The 23094-nt window shown below is 36.0% G+C and overlaps 1 protein-coding gene across 1 annotated transcript in view; it reads left to right on the top strand.

Annotated features, from left to right (window-relative positions):
* DNAJC15 (DnaJ heat shock protein family (Hsp40) member C15) overlaps positions 1-21487 on the top strand; it is a 70101-nt gene extending 48614 nt beyond the window's left edge. Inside the window, exons 5-6 of the mRNA XM_047875220.1 lie at positions 4157-4227; positions 21255-21487. Coding sequence (XP_047731176.1) covers positions 4157-4227; positions 21255-21325 — 142 coding nt within the window. The 3' untranslated portion in view covers positions 21326-21487. The remainder of the gene's footprint in view (positions 1-4156; positions 4228-21254) is intronic.
* Positions 21488-23094: the final 1607 nt, after the last annotated feature.

Here is a 23094-nt window from a genome sequence, read left to right as displayed (position 1 = left end):
CAAGACTATCTTTTATTTGTTTTACATTTTTGGCTCTTTGTCATAAACTAATTGACCATATATATACATGGGTTTATTTCTGAGGTCTCTCAGAACTGTTTCATTGATCTGTGTGTTTCTTTTTAAGTTAATATTATACTGTTTTGATTTTTATAGCTTTGTAATATACTTTGAATGCAGGAAGTGTGATGCCTCCAGCTTTGTTATTTACCAAGATCTTTGGCTTTTTGGAGTCTTTTGTGGTTCCATACAAATTTTAAGATTGTGTGTTCTATTTTTGTGAAAAATGCCTTTGGAATTTTGATAGGTCTTTCATTGAATCTGTAGATTGCTTTGAATAGTATGGGCATTTTAACAAATTTCTTCCAACCTATGAGCATGGAATATCTTTCTATTTATTAGTGTTTTCAATTTCTTTCATCAGAATTTTATAGTTTTCATTGTACAGGTCTTCACTTCATTGATTAAGTTTATTACTAGGAATTTTATTCTTCTTGATGCATTTGTGAAAGGGATCATTTTCTTTTTTTCTTTTTTTGGAGAGAGAGTGTGTGTGTGTACATGTGAGCAGGGGTAGGGGCAAAGGGAGAGGGAGAGAGAGAATCTTAAGCAGGCTCCACATCCAGCACAGAGCATGATACAGGGTGTAATCTCACGACTCTGAGATCATGACCTGAGTCAAAATCAAGAGTCAGATACTTAACTGATTGAGTCATCCAGGCACTTATTTGTTATTAGTATATAGAAAGGTAACAGATTTTTGTATATTGATTTTATATCCTCCAACTTTACTGAATTTGTTGATCAGTTCTAAGTTTCAGGGTTTTCTTTATATAATATCATGTAATCTGCAGTTTTACTTCTTGGTTTCCAATTTGGATGCCTTTCATTTCTTTATCTTGCCTAATTGCTCTATGACTTCTAGTACTATGTTGGATAAAAGTGGTGAGAGCAGGCAACCTTGTGTTGTATCTGATCTTAGGGGAAAAACTTTGAGCTTTTCACCATTGAGTGTGATATTTGCTATGCATTTGTCATATGGCCTTTATCATGTTGAAATATGTTCCCTCTATACCCATTTTGTTGAGAGTTTTTATCATGAGTGGGTGTTGAATTTTGTCAAATGGTTTTTCTGTGTCTTTGGGGAGATCATATGATTTTTATCCTGTATTTCGTTTCACATTTATGGTGTTTCACATCGATAGGTGGATGTTGAACCATCCTTTCGTCCCTGGAATAATCCTACTTGTTCATGATGTATGATCCTTTTACTAATATTTTGTTGAGGACTTTTGCATCTATGTTCATCAGGGATATTGACCTATAATTTTCTTTTCTATAGTGTCCTTGTCCGCTTGTGGTGTCAGGATAATACTGGTCTCATAAAATGAATTTGGAAATGTTTCTTCTTGTTTTTTGAAAAGTTTGAGGGGAATTGGTATTCTTTAAATGTTTGGTAGATTTCATTTAAGCCATAGGTCCTGAGCTTTTCTTTGTTGGCGGGTTTTTGATTAATGATTTAATCTCATTATTAATAATTGGTCTGTTCAGCTTTTCTGTTTCATCCTGATTCAATCTTGGTAGGTTGTATGTTTCTGGGATTTATCTGTTTCTTCTACATTTCCATTTTGTGGATGTATAGTTGTTAATATAGTCTCTAATGATCCTTTGTATTTCTGTGGTATCACTTTTAATGTCTTCTTTTTCATTTCTGATTTTATTTGAGTACTGTCTTCTTTTTTCTTGGTGACTATAGCTAATGGTTTGTCTATTTTGATTATCTTTTAAAAAAATAACTTAGTTTCATTGATCTCTTGTCATCTTTTTAGTCACCATTTCATTTATTTTTACTCTAATCCTTTTTATTTCCTTCCTTCAGCTAAGTTTGGTCTTAGTTTTTCCTTTTTTTCTAGTTCCCTGGGGGATAAAGGAGGTTATTTATTTGAGCTCTTTCCTTTTTCTTAATATAGGCATTTATTACTATAAACTTTCCTCTTAAAGCTGCTTTTGCTGCATCCTATAAATTTGTTACGTTATATTTCCATTTTCTTTTGTCTCAAAATATTTTTTCTCTTTTGATTTCGTCTTTGACTCAAGACATTTTTTATTCATAGAAGAATGCTTTATATGCTTATTGCTTTAACATGTTTGGTGATCTGGTATTTAACCTCAGAAGATTAGAAGTAGTAAGTAATGGTCAAGGAATAGCTAGAGACTGGAACAATGGCAGAATCAAGGCTTGACAGCTGATAGCAAGGGAGGCAGTTCTAAAAGTAAATAGAAAAACTTAAATGGAAAGCATTCTAGAACTCTTTAAAACAAGGGTAAGCAAATCTCTGCAGACCTTAAGAATTTCTTTGCACTTAATTTATACTCATGATAATACTTTTGAGTCCTTCAAGAGACGTCAAATTAGGTTATTTATACCCCACTTTTGAAAGGAAATATGTAATGTACTTTCATAAGCATCCTTTGTCTTCATAATAATTACTAAAAACTATTTATTTTTGAACACTTTGAACACTGTATATGATGTTATGCTAATCCTTTTACTTGCATTATCTAATTTATCCTTAGAATAATCCTGGGAGGTGGTTTATTGTGTCCATTTTACTTAGGAGAGTTTAAGTGAGCAAGACAGTTTTGTAGCTAATGAGTGGTGGAATCTGGATGTTAAACCTGTGTCTGAATATCTCTCTAAAAGTACCTGCTTTTTAGCTGTTGCAGTGTGGTTCATTCATATGAATTAAATTACTTTGAGTTTTGCAACAGCCATGCTATACTTTAAGTCAGTTGCTATTATTCCCATTTGAGACCCATAAATACTAAGTAGCTTAGATAAGATAATATAGCTATTAATAAGCAATACCAGAATTTTGTTGTTGTTAGTGTTAATTTTGTTTCCTTGCCTGGAGAATGTGCTAGTGAGAAACATTTCCAATACTGGATAGATTAGTTTTTACTGAAATAATTTTAGGTTTATTTAACTTTCTCCTTTAATTTTTGTTTACAGCATAGGCTCTAACAGCTAGGCTTTTCCCATAGGTTTCTCCCAAGCTAAATAAATTATGAGCTATGAAATCTAACAGAAGACCATGGGGGAGAAGAAGAGGGGAAAAAAGTTACAGAGACGGAAGGGGGCAAACCATTAGAGACTCTTAAGGACTGAGAACAAACTGAGGGTTGATGGCAGGGAGGGGAGAGGGGAAAGTGGGTGATGGGCATGGAAGAGGGCACTTCTTGGGATGAGCACTGGGTGTTGTATGGAAACCAATTTAATAATAAATTATATTAAAAAATTATGAGTTGGGGCGCCTGGGTGGCGCAGTCGGTTAAGCGTCCGACTTCAGCCAGGTCACGATCTCGTGGTCCGTGAGTTTGAGCCCCGCGTCGGGCTCTGGGCTGATGGCTCAGAGCCTGGAGCCTGTTTCCAATTCTGTGTCTCCCTCTCTCTCTCTGCCCCTCCCCCGTTCATGCTCTGTCTCTCTCTGTCCCAAAAATAAATAAACGTTGAAAAAAAAAATTAAAAAAAAAATTATGAGTTACGAAGAGTTTTGAGATGCTCTGTTGAAATGTAATAATAATACAAGCTAACTAGTTTGGAACACTTGATCTAGCACTTTGTTGGCTTTAACTGATTCAGTCCTTACAGTTGCTCTGTGAGGAATATGTCTTTCTGAGCCCTGTTTTACAATGAGAAAACTGAAGTACGGGGAGGTTAAAAAATTTCACCAAGGTTACCCCTATCCTAAATAGGAATGGGATTAAAATCTGGTAGTCTAGGAGCTCTGGAGTCTGAATACGTGTCTATTACACACTATATAAAATACCTTCTCCTCAAATAACTTGAAGCATAAGTTTTCAAACTGAGTATAATCTATAGACTGTGACTGTCCTACCCTATATATTGTGTTTTATTTTTTAAAGTGATTAAGAATAGAGATTGGCATTACAAAGGAAGAAAAATGCATGTGACATTGAATCAATGGTTTATTTTGATAGTTAGTAAAATTAAGTGACAAGCTGTAATTTCATATTTATCCACAAGATGGTGAAATTCTCATTAGTTTTTAATTCCTTAAAACCCATATAAACTGTTAATTTATAATCTGCATTTGACACTATTTATTGTAAGCACTTTAATTTCTTTTTACAGCCCATCTGCTGGCAAGGCCAAGATTAGAACAGCTCATAGGAGAATTATGATTTTGAATCACCCAGATAAAGGTAGGCAAAATTCCTAATTTTCAAAATATGTGGATGTGAATCTGCTCTGAATTTCTTTTCAGTTTACTTAAACTCATTATAAGTGATATATGTATACACACACACACACACACACACACATACAAACACACATACATATATTTGAAATGGAAGATTATGTGCCACATGTATTGTGATTTTTCTTATAAATAAATATGCTTTTGGGTTAGAGTTCATTGACCCACAGAAGTGGTGGGTTTATATCATAAGCTTTCAAGAATTTAGTTACTGATTTTTATGTATGTGTACCTAACTACTGTTTGAGGCTCCTAGCATTTTGATTGGGAAAGAGAAAACATGAATTGTAGACTCTGTATAAACTGATTTGGGCATCATGAGTTATGTTGGTTTAACCTTAAACATAAAAACATAAGATTTAGAGGATATCCTCTAAATCTCTATAATATGTCATAGATAATTCTGTATTTCTTAATTTTATTCTGGAAGGCTCTGAGGCTGAGCCATTTGTTTTTAACTGGCCAGGTTTTTAATGTAAATTTATCTTACAGAAAGACAATTATTATAACTTTAACTACACTACAGCTGCTTGAGAGAGAAAGCCCATATGTTCATTACTGTTTCTTCTCTAAAATAACAGATGGTAGAAAGTTGCACTGTATTTCAGAAGTCAAGGGTGGCGGGGGGGAGTGAAGGGTTTTTTGGATTCTTATTTACAGGATTTCAGTTTTCTAATTATTTTGAAAAAAATTAAAAACAAATTTTGGATTTCTGCACATCCTAACTCACACCAAAGTAGGGCATTCTTTTTGAGTTTTCTTACTTAATTATTTCCTATAAAAATTCTTTTCACTAAACATCATCATTGGTTTTTGCATTTGCTACTCTTTAGTATGAATAAACAGAAAATAAACTTGGAAAAGAGGTTTTGCTTAAAATTTCCAAATAGCTTTAACAGTTACTGAAAGATCTACTCAACTATTACTTTGTATTGTGGGGTTTCTGAGTAATTGACTCAGGCAGAAATGTGTTTAAAGTGCCTCCTTAAAGCCCTCTTTCTCCTAAACATCCTTTGTCCCTTCCAGGTCAAGTGTGTGCCCTTCTCTGATTGATTGCAGTGGGATCAGGCACTCAGGTCTTTCAGACGATTGACAAGTTGTTGACGGTGCCTACTGGCAAGGAAACCAGTTCTAAAATGGATCAAAGAGAACATCTATTTTCAGATACCTGTAGTGAAAGAAAAAAGAAAATGTGTATCTTATACAGTAGTATTCAAAAAATTACTTGATTTGTGTTGAGGTCATATATTTATCAGAGGTGGGATTGTTGATTGCCTGTAGCATGCTTACTGATAATCCTGTCTGGCCCTGTGTAGGAGGCAGGATGTTAGGGAAGGGACCTGGAAGCAGGAGGCTGGCGTTTTTCTCTGGCTTCTGCCTTCCAGCCAGCAATATGGCCTTGAACACTTCCTTAAACTCTCCAAATGTCAATTTTATGTTCTGGAAGATGAAGGGATTTATTTCTAAAGTCCTTTTGGTTATAGAACGTAATATCTTTATATACCTATTCAATTAATGAAAAACCTGTAGTCTGTATTTTTCTTTCTTTCTTTTTTTAACTTTTATTTATTTTTGAGGGATAGAGACAGAGCATGAATGAGGGAGGGGCAGAGAGAGAGGGAGACACAGAATCCAAGGCAGGCTCCAGGCTCTGAACTGTCAGCACAGAGCCCAACACAGGGCTCGAACCCACAAACTGTGAGATCATGACCTGAGCTGAAGTCGGACGTTTAACCGACTGAGCCACCCAGGTGCCCCCAGATCACATTTTTAAGAAAGATACTTTTAATCATTTTGGATTATTGTACCCTTTAAGAATATGTTGGCAAGTGTGTACATTTTGTCCATATAATTGCTCATTCACCCACAATTTTAAAAAACATTTGGAGTTTCAGAGAGTTCATAGACCTCTCAACACCCAGCCATATGCTCACAGTTAAGAACTCCTGTTCTAGAGACACCTGGGTGGCTTACTTGGTTAAGCGTCTGACTTTGGCTCAGGTCATGATCTCACAATTCCTGAGTTTAAGCCCCACATCAGGCTCTGTGCTGTCAGCACAGAGCCTGCTTTGTATCCTCTGTACCACCCCCCACCCCCGACCCTCTTCTGCATACATGCACATACATTCTCTCTCTGTCTCAAATAAATAAACATAAAAAAGAACTGCTCTAGTACAAGTAGGGTGAATTAAGGAATACTGGAATTACTGAAGGGAGAATATTCATAGATGATGGAGTTGGGAGATAATAGTCCATAAATCCTGAAATTGTCTCTTGAGAAGGAAGGTTGTTTTATTTTATTTTTTTGTTTTGTTTTGTTCTGAATGAGAAGAAGATAACAGATTTTAAACAAAAATGCCTCACTGTCCTCAGAGAGAGAAAGCCAGAAGTATTGGGGGAAATGTGAGAATGGGCAACTCTTAATTTTGTCTCCTCTTTTTCTTTCTTTTTTTATAATTTTTTTTTTAACATTTATTTATTTTTGAGACAGAGAGAGACAGAGCATGAATGGGGGAGGGTCAGAGAGAGAGGGAGACACAGAATCTGAAACAGGCTCCAGGCTCTGAGCAGTCAGCACAGAGTCCGACGCGGGGCTCGAACTCACATACTGCGAGATCGTGACCTGAGCCGAGGTCGGACGCTTAACCGACTGAGCCACCCAGGCGCCCCTGTCTCCTCTTTTTCTAATTCTTCACCATATTGCTTTGTCCAGATCAGCACTGACTGTTACACAGGTAGTTGAAAAAATTTAAATCCTCTACTCCATGCTTCTGAAATTCATGAATGTACCCCCACTTTATCCCCAAGTCACTTTTACTGCCAGCTAGTAAAACAAAGTTAGAACTTCAGATGTGTGATCAACTATAATTTGTCACACATTTCATTATCAGATTATGCAAAGAAAGTGACACCAGAAAAGTAGGTGTGGTAATGGCTGAAAATACATTTTTTGTAACCAGTTTTAAATAAGCATTCAGATGTGCTTTGGTAAAAAGTAAATTTTGCTATTCAACTTAGGGAGATAAGATCTCAGTTGATCTAATGTATTCAGATTAGATTATGTTTTTTTGAAATTGCTGGAGAGGCTAGATGTTTGGAAATAAGTAGTTTGATATTATGCCTAATGAATGAATATAGAAAGGAAGACAGACTAGGTAAATTTGAAAAAGTGTAGAACCTCAACGATCTCTTACAAACTCTCTAATCCAGTGCTACTCAGAGGATAGTTTGCTCGTGCATGCAGGCCGGCTTGTCACCTGTATGCAGTGAGTTTCAAACAAAAATCTAAGTAGGGGCGCCTGGGTGGCGCAGTCGGTTAAGTGTCCGACTTCAGCCAGGTCACGATCTCGCGGTCCGTGAGTTTGAGCCCCGCGTCGGGCTCTGGGCTGATGGCTCAGAGCCTGGAGCCTGTTTCCGATTCTGTGTCTCCCTCTCTCTATGCCCCTACTCCGTTCATGCTCTGTCTCTCTCTGTCCCAAAAATAAATAAACGTTGAAAAAAAAAAATTAAAAAAAAAAAAATCTAAGTAAGCATTTAGAAGCCGCTGTAGCAATTTGACATTGTGGTGACATCCAAATGTGTGATACTTTTGTAATTTGTGAAAGTATCGGTGCACTACAAATTGGAAATATTTTAAAAGGTGCTTGTTTACCATAGTTTGAAAGACACTGATCTGATCAATGTTGCCTCCTAAGTCAGGACTGTTTCTGCTCATCCTGGGGAAAATGGCCTGTTAGCTCTCCTGAAAGATTTTTAGTGATGGAGAGCTTTCTGCTTTACAAGCAGCCTGTTGGTAGGCAGCTCTAACTACTAGAAAGTTCTTACATTTAGCTGCAGTTTACCTGCCTGCAGCAGAGATTCTCCGTCTTTTCTCATGTATGCCCTCTTTCAATAAACATACAGTACTTTCACTCTTCTTTCACAGTGTTTCAGTAAAAATTAAATATTGGGACTACAGACAAATCAAAGTATACCACTGAATGGATTTCCCCTAATTACTCTCATTGTAGAAGAAGCTAAATTTGATAAATAGCCCTAGTAATAAGATACTGCAATTTATTACAATATGTTACACTTAGAAGATGTACTGCAAACATTCATAAAAAGAAAGACATGATCACCAAGAGTCAAAATGGATTCACTAAGAAAAAGTGGTGCTTAATTAGCTTGATTTCCTTTTTTGATAGATGTGCTAGACTCATACTTGTTTCAAAGGGCTCATCTTTTCTTCCCCTTATTTCAACAATTGTAATTAGATTTAAGGCTTTGTATTTGAGTTAATAACTTTTTTAGTAAATGTATGATTTTGTTTTATCCACATTGATTTTCCTTGGTAGATAGATGATGTGATCTTTAAAACGTAAAGAACATGGGTTATTCATCTTTATAGTCTATATAGCTGACACTTGAACTTTTTTTTCATGAGTAATGAATAAGAAAATGGATAAAAAGCAAGCATACAAATAAAATTTACAGGTAAAATAGAATTGGGATTGATAATACATAATGATCATATGAAATATTTTACATACTTATTGATTGATATGAAACCATCTGTAACTATTCTTTCAGTCATTCAGAAGGTATTTATTTAACTTCTGTAATGTGCCAGATGTGGTAAATCTTGGGGCTTTAACTATAAAACAGGACGACTGGATCTTTGGCTTCATGGAGCAAGAATTCTACTGGAGAGACAGACAAAAAAGAAGTAAACCTATTTCACATCATAGTTAGTGTAGTAAAGGGTGTAAGAAAGAGGCAGCTTTGCATGCAGTGGCTGGGAAGGCCTTCGTGAGGAGACCTGAAGGATGAAAAGAAGCCAGCTGTGTGAAGAATGCTTGCGAGGCCAGGGAACTAGCATAAGCAAAGGCTCTAGGGGTGTTTAATTACTTGAAAGAAGACTAGAATGATAGGGGTGTAATATGCAAGGGGAGAGAGAGCAGGAGATGAGGTGGTGTCCACATTTTGAAAACTGCAGGTGTACTTTATGATAATGAAATGCTGTAGGTGGTGTGTAATACTTGATTCTAAACACAGTGGGAAGTTTCTGTCAGCTTTTAAGCAGTAGAGTGATGTAATTTACTTCTTAAGAAATTTTTCTCCTCAATCTCTGCTTCTTTTTCTTTTTTTAAATATACTTCGTTTTGAAGTATACAAGCAGAAAAGTGCACAAATCATAAGTATATATCTACATAAATTTTTACAAACACACCTGTATAACCATCCCCTACGTCAAAAACTAGAACATCACCACACCCCTGAAACCCCTTCATGAGCCCTTCCAGTTCTGCTTCACTGTTAAAAAAAACCACTGTCTTGATTCATAGTATCACAAATTCGTCTTGCCTCTTTTGAATGTGTGTAGTCATTTGCACCTGGCTGCTTTCGTTCAGTATTTATCCTTGTGAGAATTATCCATATTGTAATGTGAAGCAATAGTGTGTTCATTCTCATTGATACATAGTAGCCTTAGCAAGGTGGGCTCTGTGGGCCACCAGGGGTTCCCGAGACCCTTTCAGGAGCTCTTAGGTGAAACTGTTTCCCTTTTACTGTGTGGACATTTGTAATGATATTGCAAAAACGTCATTGGTGTGTAAACTGCTAGTGCCTTAGCACCAGTAAAGGCAATGGCACCAAAGTGTCCATACACCCATATGAGAAAAATGCATGTTGACTCCATCTCACATCATATAGAAAGTTAATTCTTAATGGATTTTAATGTAAATGTGTGATACGAAACAGCAATACATCTCTATATTTCAAAACACAGAGTAGGTAAAGATTTCTTAAATAAGACATAAATAGTACTTAAGGTATTTAAAAGGAAAATGTGCCTCTGTTTGTGAGAAAAATTAGCCTGTAGTTTTGCTTTTTTAGAAAGTTAATAGATTTTGCTATCAGGGTCACTCTAGCCTCTTAAAGGAATTGGCAGTGTTCTCCTTTGTTCTCTGAATGAGTTTGTGTAAGATGTGTTACTTCTTGTTTTAATATTTGTAAGAATTCACCAATGAAGCCATCTGGGCTTGGAGACTTCTTTGTGGGAAGGTTTAAAATTACAGATTCAGCATTTAAAAAATATACACCTCTTCAGATTTTCTGTTTCTCCTTATCCCTAGTTTTGGGTAACTTTTTTATAGGAATTTTTCCAGTTCACCTAAAATTTCAGATTGGCACAAGGTTGTTTATAATATCCCATTGTTACCTTTTTTTTGTCTTTTAAAGTTTATTTATTTATTTTGAGAGAAGAGAATGAGAGTGATGGAGGGGCAGAGAGAGAGAGAGAATCCCAAGCAGGCTCAGCACTATCAGCTCAGGGCCCAACTCACAAACGGTGAGATCATACCTGAGAGAAATGAAGAGTCAGACACTCAGCTGACTGAGCCACCCAGGCACCCCTGCCCTTAATATCTTTTTAATGTTTGTAGTAGCTGTGTTTTTCACTACTTTTTCATTCTCAGTGTTAACATAATTTGTTCATTGGTATCATCCCCTTTGTTCTCTTGACAGGTCATGCTAAAGGTCAATATATGTGTATTAGTCTTTTAAAAACTTATGGTCATATTTTGTTATTCTGCATTTGTAAGTTAATTTTCTGTATCATGAATTGTTTTTTTTTTTTTTTCAACGTTTATTTATTTTTGGGACAGAGAGAGACAGAGCATGAACGGGGGAGGGGCAGAGAGAGAGGGAGACACAGAATCGGAAACAGGCTCCAGGCTCTGAGCCGTCAGCCCAGAGCCTGACGCGGGGCTCGAACTCCCGGACTGCGAGATCGTGACCTGGCTGAAGTCGGACGCTTAACTGACTGCGCCACCCAGGCGCCCCATGAATTGTTCTTTTTATTTCTTCTAACTTTGGTTTTAATTTGCTGTTCGTTTTCCTTTTCCTTTTTTTTTTTTTAAGTTTATTTATTTTGAGAGAGAGCAAGCAGGGGAGGGGCAGAGAGAGAGAGAGGGAGAGAGAGGGAGAGGGAGAGGGAATCCCAAGAAGGCTCTGCACTATCAGTGCAGAGCCTGACACGGGACCCAAACCCATAGACCATGAGACCACGACCTGAGCCAAAGTCATATGCTTAACCCACTGAGCCACGCAGGCACCCTGCTGTTCTTTTTCTGTTTTTTAAACTGAATATTCAGATCATTGGTTTTAGCTACCATTAGTTCAAAGTTTTTTTCTTTCACTCATGTGTTAACATAAATTGCCTAATTTCCTAGTGACCGAATATTTTCTAGTTATCTGTGTTAGTGATTTCTGTCTTCATTCCACTTGGGAAGAGAACATACTCTGGTTTCAGTTCTTTAGAAGTTGTTTGAACCTTACTTTATGATCCAGCATATATATGGTTAATTTTTGGTAAGTAATCTGTGAACACATTGTATAGTCTGTAATTCTTGAATTCAATATTAAAGATATATGAGTAAGGTAAATTGTTTTGTCGATTAGATCTTCTATATCCTTGCTGTTTTCTTGTTTACCTACTATGGTTGTGTATTTGTTTATTTCTCCATTTAGGTTTTGTTTGTTTTGCTTCACTTACTGTGATGGTATGGTTATATAACTTGGGGACAGATAATTTAGAATTGTTATATTTTCTTTGTGGATTGACTCCTCGTTTTGAAATATCCTTCTTTATATCTAGTATTGCTTCTTGCCATAAATTCTGCTTTATTTGAAACTGTAGCTTCCCCAGCTTTCTTTTGGTTAGCGTTTACATGGTATATCCTTTCCTGTCTGTTTCTTTCAGCCTTTTTTAACTTTTGAAGTTTGATGCTTCTAAGCAGCAGGTTTTAGTTTTTTAATGAGATCTAACAGGTTTTGACTTTTAATACAAGTATTTAGTTCTTTTATGTTTAATGTACTTATTGATGTTTGTATATATATATTTATATACATTGAAAAGAAGTTGTGAGAACAGACATTTTTGTCTTGTTTCTGATCTTAGGGAAAAACATCCAGTCTTTACCACATTAGTATGGTATTATCTGTAGGTTTTTTTAATGGATGCCCTTTATCAGGTTAGGAAATTCCCTTGTATTTTTGTTTTTTATTCTATAGATGTAATGGATTCCATTAGTTGATTTTCAGTTGTTAAACCAACCTCAGATCCCTGGGATAAATTTCACCTGGTCTAGCGTATAATTTTTTTATATGTTGCTATATTCAGTTTGCTAGTATTTTCTTGGGTTTTTGGAATACATATTCATAAGAAATATAGATCTGTAGTTTTATTGTGATGTCTTTGGTTTTAGTATCAAGATAATGTGGGCCTTATAAAATGAGTTAGGAAGTGTTTCCTCCTCTTCTATAAACCGTCTAGGCCTGGGCTTTTCTTTGTGCATAGTTTTTTGATTACTGATTCAATCTCTTAAGTTGTTATAGGTCTATTCGATTGTCTATTCCTTCTTGAGTCAGGTTTCAGTAATTTGTGTCTTCCAAGGAATTCGTCCATTTTATCTAAGTAATCCAATTTGTTGAAATGCAACTGTTCATAGTATTCTTTTATAACCTTTTTTTAATTTCTCTAAGGTTGATAGTAATACTGGTTTCTAATTCCAATAATTTGAATCTGTTCTCTTTTTCTTGGTCGAACAAGAAAAAGGTTTTTATTGCTGATCAACAAGTTAAAGGTTTCTTTTCAAAGAACCAGCTTTTGGGTTTTTTGATTTTTCTGTAATTCTTTTTTTTCTATTCTCTCTTTCATTAATTTCTGTTTTAATTTTTACTGTTTTCTTCCTTATAATTGCTTTGGGTTTAGTTTATATTTCTCCTTACATTGTCTTAAGGTTGAAGGTTAGGTCGTTGATTTAAGATTTTCTTTTTTTAACATAGGCATTTATAACTATAATTGCCTTGTATGCACTGCTTTAGTTGTGCTCCATAAGTTTGAGTATGTTGTGTCTTCATTTTCATTTATCTTCAAGTACTTTCTAATTTCCCTTTTTTGACTCATTTGACTCATTGATTGTTCAAGAGTATGTTGTTTAATTTCCACATATTTATTTCCTAAATCTATCCTTATTGATTTCTAATTTCATACCATTGTGTTTGGAAAACATAATGTGATTATTTCTATCCTTTTAGCCTATTGAGGTTTGTTTAGTGGCCTAGCATATGGTCTCTCCTGGAGAATGTTCCATGTACACTTGAGAAGAATGTATATTCTGCTTTTTGGGGGGCGGAGTGTTTTGTTCTGTAGATGTCTGTTAGATCTAGTTGGTATAAGTGTTGTGCAATTCTTCTGTTTTCTTGATCTTTTTTCTAGTTGTTATATCCATTATTGAAAGTGGGGCATTAAATTTTGTTGTTGAATTATCTGCTTCTTTCTTCATGCTGTTAGTTTCTGTTTCATATATTTTGGTCCTCTGTTGTTAGATGCATACATGTTTATAATTGTTATATCTTCTTAATGAATTTGATCCTATTAGGTGTTCCTTTTAAAAATCTCATTTACATTTTTAAAGTCTATTTTGAGAATATGCACTCTAGCTTTTCTATGGTTGGTTTTTTTCATGATATATCTTTTTGCATCCTTTTACTTTCAATCTGTGTTTGTGTCTCTGTCAAACAGCATATAGTTGGGTCATGTTTTTTTAAATAAAATCTGACAACATTTTGATTAATTGAATTGTTTAACCCATTCACATGTATTATTACTAATAATATAGTTGGGTTTATGTCTGATTTACTTTTTGTTTTCTATGTCTCATATCTTTTTTTTTTTTACTCCTCTGTTCCTCCTTTACTATTTTATTTTATGTGGAGTGAATATTTTCTAGCATTTTAATTTCATTAATTATTTTTTCACTGTTTCTGAGGTTTTTAAAAAGTGATTGCTGTAGGGTTTCTCATATGTACCCTTCCTTTATCAGACTCTGTTTCATATTTGTACTAGATTCCAGTAATATTTAGAAACATTAGTCTTACATAGCTCTATTCCTTGTGTACCCTTTTTGTGGTATTATTGTTACACATATTATATCTACTAATGTTACAAACCCAACAGTACGCTTAGTATTACTACCTTATCATCTCCTGTTATTCCCTTAGTCCATATTAGCTTTGTTCCCACAGACCTCCTTTGTACTGTTACTAGCATATATATTTTGCATATGTTTCTAAATGTTATAGGTTCAACAATACATTCTGTATGTATTATCTTCTACCATTCATTGCCTTTTCAGTGAATTAAGAGAAGAAAGAAAAATATGTGTTTATATTGCCTTCTATAATTGTGGTGATCTTTACCTAGTGTTCTTTGTGTGTGTGAATTCAGATTGCTGTCTATGGTCATTTGCTCGCAGCCTAAAGAAATTCCTCTAGTATTTCTTCTCAAGTGGTCTGCTAACAACAAATTCTTTCAGTTTTGTGTATATGGGATAGCGTTTGTTTTGCCTTCATTTCTGAATGAAGGCCTTGCTGAATTTAGGATTCTTGGCCTACCGTTTTTTTCTTTGAGGACTTTGATTATGTATCCCATTGCTTCTGGCCACCATTGTTTCTGTTAAGTCAGCTATCAGTCTTATTGGAGGGTTTTTTAAATAAGTGACACATTGTTTTCCTGTTGCTACTTTTAAAAGATAAACCTAGGCGGGCGCCTGGGAGGGTCAGTCCGACTTCGGCTCAGGTCATGATCTCGCGGTCCATGAGTTTGAGCCCCGTGTCGGGCTCTGTGCTGACAGCTCAGAGCCTGGAGCCTGTTTCAGATTCTGTGTCTCCCTCTCTCTGACCCTCCCCCGTTCATGCTCTGTCTCTCTCTGTCTCAAAAATAAATAAACGTTAAAAAAAAAATTAAAAGATAAACCTAGGCATATTAAAAAGGTTTATTTGAGCAAAAATCTGTTTGAATTGCACCAAACTGCAATTGGTTAGGAACACGCCACTGACAGGAGCTAGGGGAAATACTTGTATAGAGAAGAGGCAGAAGCAAAACAAAGAAATTGTTTGATTGACTACAGCTTAAGCATTTGCTTTATTTGGAAGAGTCTGGTTGGCTGTTGGTGATTAGTTGCCCTCAGGTTTCAATTTCTTAATGTTGAGGGATTTACAGGCTTAGGTTTTGGTTTGGTTATGTAGGCTACTAAGGCATTAAAGCCACTTCCGTACAATGGCCACCTTACTTAATTAATTTAACACTGCTTTATAGATTTTCTCCTTGCCTTTGACTTTCAGCATTTTTACTGTGATGTGTCTGTGCTTAGATCTCTTTTTATTTATCCTTCTTGGAGTTTGTTGAGCTCTTTTGGTGAGTAGGTTATTGTTTTTCAGGAAACTTTGGACATTTTTAACCATTATTTTTTTTAAAGATTTTTTTTTTTTTTCATTTTCTTTCTCCTCATCTTCTGGTACTCACATTACATGTATATTTGTGGTTTTAATGATGTCCCACATTTGTCTGAGACTGTTGTTTTTTTCTCATTCTTTTTTCTTTTTGATCTTTGGCTTGAGTAATCTCAATTGCTGTATCTTCAAGTTCACTACTTCTTTCTTAGGCCAGTTCAAGTCTACTCTTGAGCACCTCTAGTGATTTTTCAATTTTGTTCTCTGGATGTATAATGGCTTCTTGGATCTTTTCCTATAAATCCAGCATCTGATTATTTTCACAGGTAGTTTCTGTTGCTGCTTTTTCATTGTGTATGTATGGGTCATACTGTCATGACCTGTTAATTTGTATGCCTCATAGTAGTTTGTTGGAAACTGAACATTTTAGATTGTGTATTGTAGCAGCTCAGGGTATTTGTCCACCCCAGGGAGGGCTTATTATTTTTATTTATATGTTTAGTAACTGGATTATTTTAGTGAAGTTGATACCCTCACCCCCCCACCTTCCCTTGTTAAGCTTTTTACACTGTTCCTCAAGGTGGCATAGTTTTGGGTATGCAACTCAGCCACTGTGGGATGACAGTGGTATTGGTCGGGCACTCTTCCTCTCTTTTCTTGATCACACCCAATTGTAAACTCCACTAATTGCTGACCAGTTGCTCAGTTGTTCTCAACAATGCCCTGGGACACAAATTTCTCTACGAATGAATACAATCAAATAGTTGCACCTTTGATGAAACGGTTTCTGGAGTCAGTGTCTGATGTTTGTTCTGAACCCAGGAGGACTCCTCTCTGCTATTTGTTCCCTGTTTCTGTCCTGTGAACATACAGTCACTGTGTATGTTCACTAGATTCATGAATCTTCTCCCAGTTGCTTTTCAGAACCTCTGCTGTCCCTCCCTGTACTGTCCTTGAGAGCACCCTCCATGCTCTGTTGTAAATGAAGTCAGTTCCTTTGGAAAGAGGTTTGGGGCTCTCTGTTTCATGGCCTGTTTACTTCATAGGAAAAATATCTGCCAGGGCTCTGGAGTTGAGACTGGGAACTATGGCAGTCTTCTCTCCAAATGAAACCCCCGCTGTAGGATCTAAGCATGCAACACAGGGAGCAGTAGCCTGAGGTCTTCTTGGCTTGCCTTTCTTGTGTGGAACCACCATGCTTTATGGACTGGAGAAGGACTCTTGAGGCCCAGTATTCTAAAGGAGCCACACTTAAGGTAGAGCTTCTGTATCACTTGCTTAGCACTTAGCCTCAGCAGCAGGCAGCTGGGGGAAGGAAGAGAAATAATGGAGATCATGATCCTCCCAGAAAGAAAACCCTTTGTCCAGGAGGTAGGGAGAGAGGGGAGCCCTGTGTTTTTGGCTGCATCAATCCAGCAGAAGTGTTTGTCTGGCTGAGCCGAGAGGAGAGAAGGGAAGCTGTTTTGGTTCAAATACCAGTTTCCTGCCTTTCTTACTGAATTGTCATAGATTTTCTTGAATAGATGTTTCTTTTTTACTTTTGCTTTTAACACCATTTTCAGAGGTTTTAAGTGGCTGGGGTTATTTACGTAGTTTTCACCAGTTCCACTGGGGAGCAGATCAGTGGAACTCCTCATGCCAGAAGTCCATCTGTCTCCACATGATTTTAACATCTTTCTTTTAAGAATTGTGGGTAACCTTTAAGGATCCTTCAAATCAGCAGATGGTAATACTTTTTACTTCTGTGTTACAGGTTTGGAATGTAGACATTCATAAGTTTTAATGAAGGTTGAAGAATATGTAAAAACCCATGGAAAGATCTTCCTAAGGAAAGCCCAAGGATATAAGGGAACTTGTATTTTCTTAATCCTCAGATTGGTGTGCTAATTATGAAACTCAACATTAGTAACAATTATTCTACTTAATTAGGTATAATTATTAAGTTATAACTAATGTTATTAGTTATATATAATTATTAATAATTATACCTAACTTTGAAACACGTACTAATTATAGAATATTTATTTTCTTTTGTACTTGTTAGGATTTCTTACTCAGCTGTTTTGCAGACATTTATTTTTTAAAGCACCTACTCGTGACACTCTTGTTACTGTTTTCCGTATCTTTGGGTCTTTGGAGTGGTTTTTCTTCTATGAAGCTGGTACCTGATGCAAGAAAAATAATATGGGGTGCCTGGATGGACTTGGTCAGTTAAGTGTTTGACTCTTGATTTCAGCTCAGGTCATGATCTCACACGTTGGTGAGTTTGAGCCCCATGTCTAGCTCTATGCTGACAATGTGAAGGTTGCTTGAGGTTCTCTTTCTGCCTCTCTCTGTCACTCCCTTGTTGTCTCTTTCTCTCAAAATAAATAAACTTAAAGAAAAACTTTTAAGAAAATAATAGATAGTAACTCATCACTTTTTCTACTCCTCCACAAAGAGTACCTCGAGCCCCATCGGTGTACTCAGAGCTGTGTTGATAATACAGAGATATAAGGTTGTTCTTCAAGGTATTTATTATCTAATGGGTACATAGATATATACTTCAAATGATAAATCACACTCATGATTTCAATCTTCTCTAGAAGGAAGGGGATGGCCTAGGATGGGATTATGGGCTTGAAGAAAGCAGAAAAGGTCTACAACAACCACATGTTCGATACGATAGGAATTTAATACCCAAGAAATCTTGTAAACAAAATGGAGTGGTATGGTGATCAAGAAGATTGCCATCTTGGGGTACCTGGCTGGCCCAGTCAGTGGAGTGTATGACTCTTGATCTTGGGGTTGTCAGTTTGACCCCACATTGGGTAGAGAGATTACTTTAAAATCTTTTAAAAAAGAAGAATATGGGCAGCTCAGGAGCCAGGCTTCCTAGGAATCCTGGTTCCACTTCATATGAACTCTGTGGCTGGTGTTGGGCAACTTACTACACTTTGTTTTGTGATTTAGATTCTTTAATTTATGAAAATAGAATTGGAAACACCAAATAACACCTAGTCACTACCCTCATCATCATGGTCTTGATCATAGGTTTGTTGAACCTAGTGATTTTTGGACAGTATGAATTTGTAGTGTCATCAGACTGCAGGAGGTCGACATACCTCAGTAAATTTTTCAATAAGCTTTTCAAAATTGAAATATACCTTCATGAAAGTACATAGATGATAAGTATACAACTCAGTGAATTGTCACAAAATGAATTCATTTATGCAGCTATTACCCAGATTAAGAAATAAAACCGTACAAATCTCTCCTCAGGTACTTTTCCTGTCATTCCCCACTCTTCAGAGGTCACCACTGTCAGGCTTTTATAGCCATAGATTAGCTTTGCCTTTTTTTGAATGTCATGTAAGTGGAATCCTGTAGTGTGCAGTCTTCCGTATTCATCTTCTTTCATTTATTATCTTTGTGAGATTCATTTATGTAGCAGTGAATGTTATAGAAGTGATTCATTCATTTGTATTGCTGTATCGTATTCCATGGTACGAATATATATTCTCCATTTATTCATTTTTTCTTGTGTTGTCTCCTTTTCTTATTGACGTTTGAGAACATTATATATTCTAAAATTCTAGACATGAGTCTTTTGTGTTGTAAATATCTTCTCTCTGTGTCTTGCTTTTGCCTCTTAATGGTGTCCATTCATTGAACAGAAATTCTTAATTTTAGGGGTGTGTGGGTGGTTCAGTTGGCTAAGCATCTGACTCTTGATTTCAGCTCAGGTCATGATCTCCTGGTTTGTGAGATTGAGCCCCGTGTCAGGCTCTGCACTGACACCACAGAGCCTGCTTGGGATTCTCTCTCTCCCTCTCTCTCTGTCCCTCCCCAACTCATGCACACCTGCACACATTCTCTCTCTCTCAAAATAATTAAATAAACTTAAGAAAAAAATATCAATGTTAATAAAGTCCAGTTTGTCAGATTTTTCCTTTATACCTAGTGCATTTTTTATCTGTTTATGAAATTTTTGCCTGTCTCAAGGTCACGAAGATAATTTCTGAAATCTTTTACCTGACATAATTGTATTTGTAATAAACTGGAATCAACTTTTGTATATGGTGTGAGATAAGGGGAAAGTTTCAATTTGTTTTTAAGTAGGCTCCACGCCCTGTGCAGAGCCCAGTGTGGGCTTTTTTCTGTCTGCTAATTGCTAAATGAGCATGTTACGATTTCAATATCCAGAGTGCATATCAATCGATTACAGGTTATATTTGAATTCAGTTAATATTTTAATATTTGTTGAGGACATGCAGAATGCCTGGCATTGCCTTGGTAACTCTAAACATTTAAACAGCGTTCCAAGATTGACATTACCTAAGTTAAGATCATTTTCAAAGATAATCATGAAATCAGTTTATTTCATAACCAAGTGCATATGGAAACTTTCATCAACGTTGCTTGTAATTCTTACTGTATATTCAAGGACACTCCTTGATATATTCCATAAGTGTTTATAGCAGTTCAAATCTTGATGTAAAAATGTTAGTATTATCCTCAAGGGCAAAAAGCTAAATATAGCTTCCTCCAGCATTGCCCTTTCTGCTATAACCATGTTTGTTGATTTGTTTCCCTGCTTTTTTATTCCTATATAAAGCGGGTGGTATCATATTAATGAAAGGCTTGGATAAAACCTGGACAATTTACACACCAATGCTATCTAGGTGTATTTTGTTTTTTTGTAAGCTAGTGAGGTCTTATGAGGTTTTCAAAAGCCATAGATGGTTTGTACTCAAGGGGAGAATAAAAAAATAAAAACAAACACAGAGAGATAGGTGAACCATAATATGATTGTTAGCTCAAGCGTTAAGCAGTAAAAATGTTCAAGGGTAGAAATGAGAAGGCATATAATGCTTAAATAGCCTAATGTGACTGTTTGGGGCTAGTATTTTTGTATGTCAGTTAGGTTCTGTTTGTGATTTATAATGATTCTGAGTTTGAAAATCAGCTCAATTTCCTTCTTACTATTTGCATTAAAAAGAATTCTAAAAAAAAGAACTGATGTAATTTTATTTTAGGGTACAGTGAATCTAAGACTACCCAAGTATACATAAGTATCCTAATAGGATTATTTTGGAGAACAGAGAGCATTTCCTTTAAACGTTATTTTTATTACCACTCATTTATTAGTTCATTCATCTACATTAGTAAATATGATTTTTAGGATTGGATAGTACATAGTTGATTTTCTAACATGTTTTTCATTTTTGTGGTAATGTATGGTTTGATACATCTCTGAAAGTTCCTGTGGATTGCTTTACCTCCTTCAGAAAGATACCCTCCTTCATAGATGAATATTCTTCTCTTTACAGAAAAAAAGTCTTGGACAGAGACCATTATTTTATTTACCTAACCATCCACTTAATTTCAGAAAATTCTGTGATCAAATATTTGAATGGCAGTGTCTGACCAATGAAATGTTTGAGTGTTTTTCAAATTATTCCTGATCATAGCTTTCTTTCATTATTTTCCTCAGAGGTTATCTTTGATTGTTGGGTATCTGTAGCGCTTCACTAAACAAATTTAATTTATGCTGTTATGATTTCTACTTAGCTTGTAAAATAATTTGTCAACAGGATGAATGTGTGGGAAAATATCAGAGGATTCCAATTACGAGTGTTTTTCTTTATTTGAGACTTTTAAAAATGTCAGTGATGAAGTTTTAATCCATTTGTTTTTTCTTTGTCCTCCTAGGTGGATCTCCTTACTTAGCAACCAAAATAAATGAAGCAAAAGACTTGCTGGAAGCAACCACCAAACATTGATTGATGCCCAAGAAGCACTCTGAAGGAAGAGAAGGGGGAATTTAAAGCAAGAAAGTCCTGCAAATTAATCTAAGCCACGACCTTCACAATTTCCGTACATGTATTGACCACAATCATTTATTTCAATATTAAGGTATATAATAATAAAATATTAATAATCTATCTGTTTATTATCTTTTAAAGGAACACTTTGCTTATTTTCCTCCTTTCTCTGTGGTAGTTACACAGTGTAAGATTTTTGTTCATTAGTCCTAAGGTCCCCCGGCTCCCCTCCCTCACTCAAGTGTCATCATCAGTAACGTGGGATTTGTGAGCAATTAGTAGAGATTTTCTTACTGCTTCTATTTATATTCACATTGTCCCTTGTTTCCTCAGAGGACTTTAGTACTCTGCCTGTGTAAGGTGCTTTACATGTTTTGAGATCAAACACTGACTGCCATCCCATGGGGAAATGATTGGAAACTCCATCGAATTTACTAAATGGTGTTTTGTAAAGTAGTGGTTAGGACTTGTTAAAGAACTCTGTTCTCTCTGAGACCCTATAAGTGAAGCATGAGAACTTGGAGAGCTACTAAAATGATTAAAGATTTGCAAAATGAGCCCTGTGAGGAAAGGCTGAAAAGACGTAGGAAAAGTCTGAGGAATTTGTCTTTAATTATAGCCTTCCAGTACTGTATATTTATTCAATTATTCATTTTGCAAGTATTTATTGACCACCTATGATGTGAAGGCACTATAGTGGGTCCTCTGAGAGTTACAGGTGTGAACTAACCATGGATCTTGACCCCCCCAAAAGTTATATTTAGAGGAAAGATAAATCACAGGAACACTATTAGGGAAGTACAGGTGATATGCTAAAGAAGTTCAAAGAAAAAGAGAATATTTTAAGCTGAGAGCATAAGGAGGAGCCTCAGAGAATAAGTGGCTTAAGAGCTGGGCTTTAAATACAATTAGTAAGAAATATACCACATGATTGGTGAGTCAGTGTTGTTTCCCCTGAGATCAGTCACAATTAGTAGAAATAAGATTTATTAGTGTGATTACAGTACAAGGTTTCTCAAAAGCAATAGATGGACGCATGATCATGAAGGGCCAGCTTTTTATACTGCATGGAATTATTATCTCATAGAGCCCCAGTTATCATCACTTTACTATCCCAAAGTTGAGAAAACGGATTCAGATACAGGGTACCAGCAATATTTTCCTGTAATCCTTTATAAATCCTGGGTCATCCCAGGTAAACTGAGCCACTATACTTCATCTGTCTTCAAATACTTTTTTAATATTCTAGTTGCATCTCTCAATTTATGACATCCTATATAGTTTGATGGTTCTCAATATTCGCAATATTGACATCTTGAGTTGAGTAATTCCTCTCTTCTGTGCATTGTGGGATAATTAGCAACATCCCTGCCCTTAACTGCTAAAGGCCAATAGCACCCCTTCAGGGTGACAACCAGAATGTTTGCAGACATTGCCAAATGTTCCTTGGAGGGAAAATCGCCCCTGGTTGAGAGCCACAGCTGTAAATTTTAAGTACTTTTTCCTTTGGTACATAAAATAATGATCTCACTGAAAATCAGTTGAATCTTAGGATCACTAAAATACTGTTCTCACTTTAAAGTCCCCATGGATGTCCTAATTTTCTTGTGCATTAGGGTTTTTCGTTTTTCTGGTCATTGTTATCCCTGTACCTTGAATGCCCTGATCCCTGCATCTGCACCTGCCAAAAGCCCAGGAATATTCAAGGCCAAGCTAAAATGTATCCC

The sequence above is a fragment of the Prionailurus viverrinus genome, chromosome A1, assembly GCF_022837055.1.
Source record: "Prionailurus viverrinus isolate Anna chromosome A1, UM_Priviv_1.0, whole genome shotgun sequence".
Taxonomy (NCBI): Eukaryota; Metazoa; Chordata; class Mammalia; order Carnivora; family Felidae; genus Prionailurus; species Prionailurus viverrinus.
Note: the sequence above shows the minus strand (reverse complement) of the source record. Positions and strands in the feature narration are given on the sequence as shown.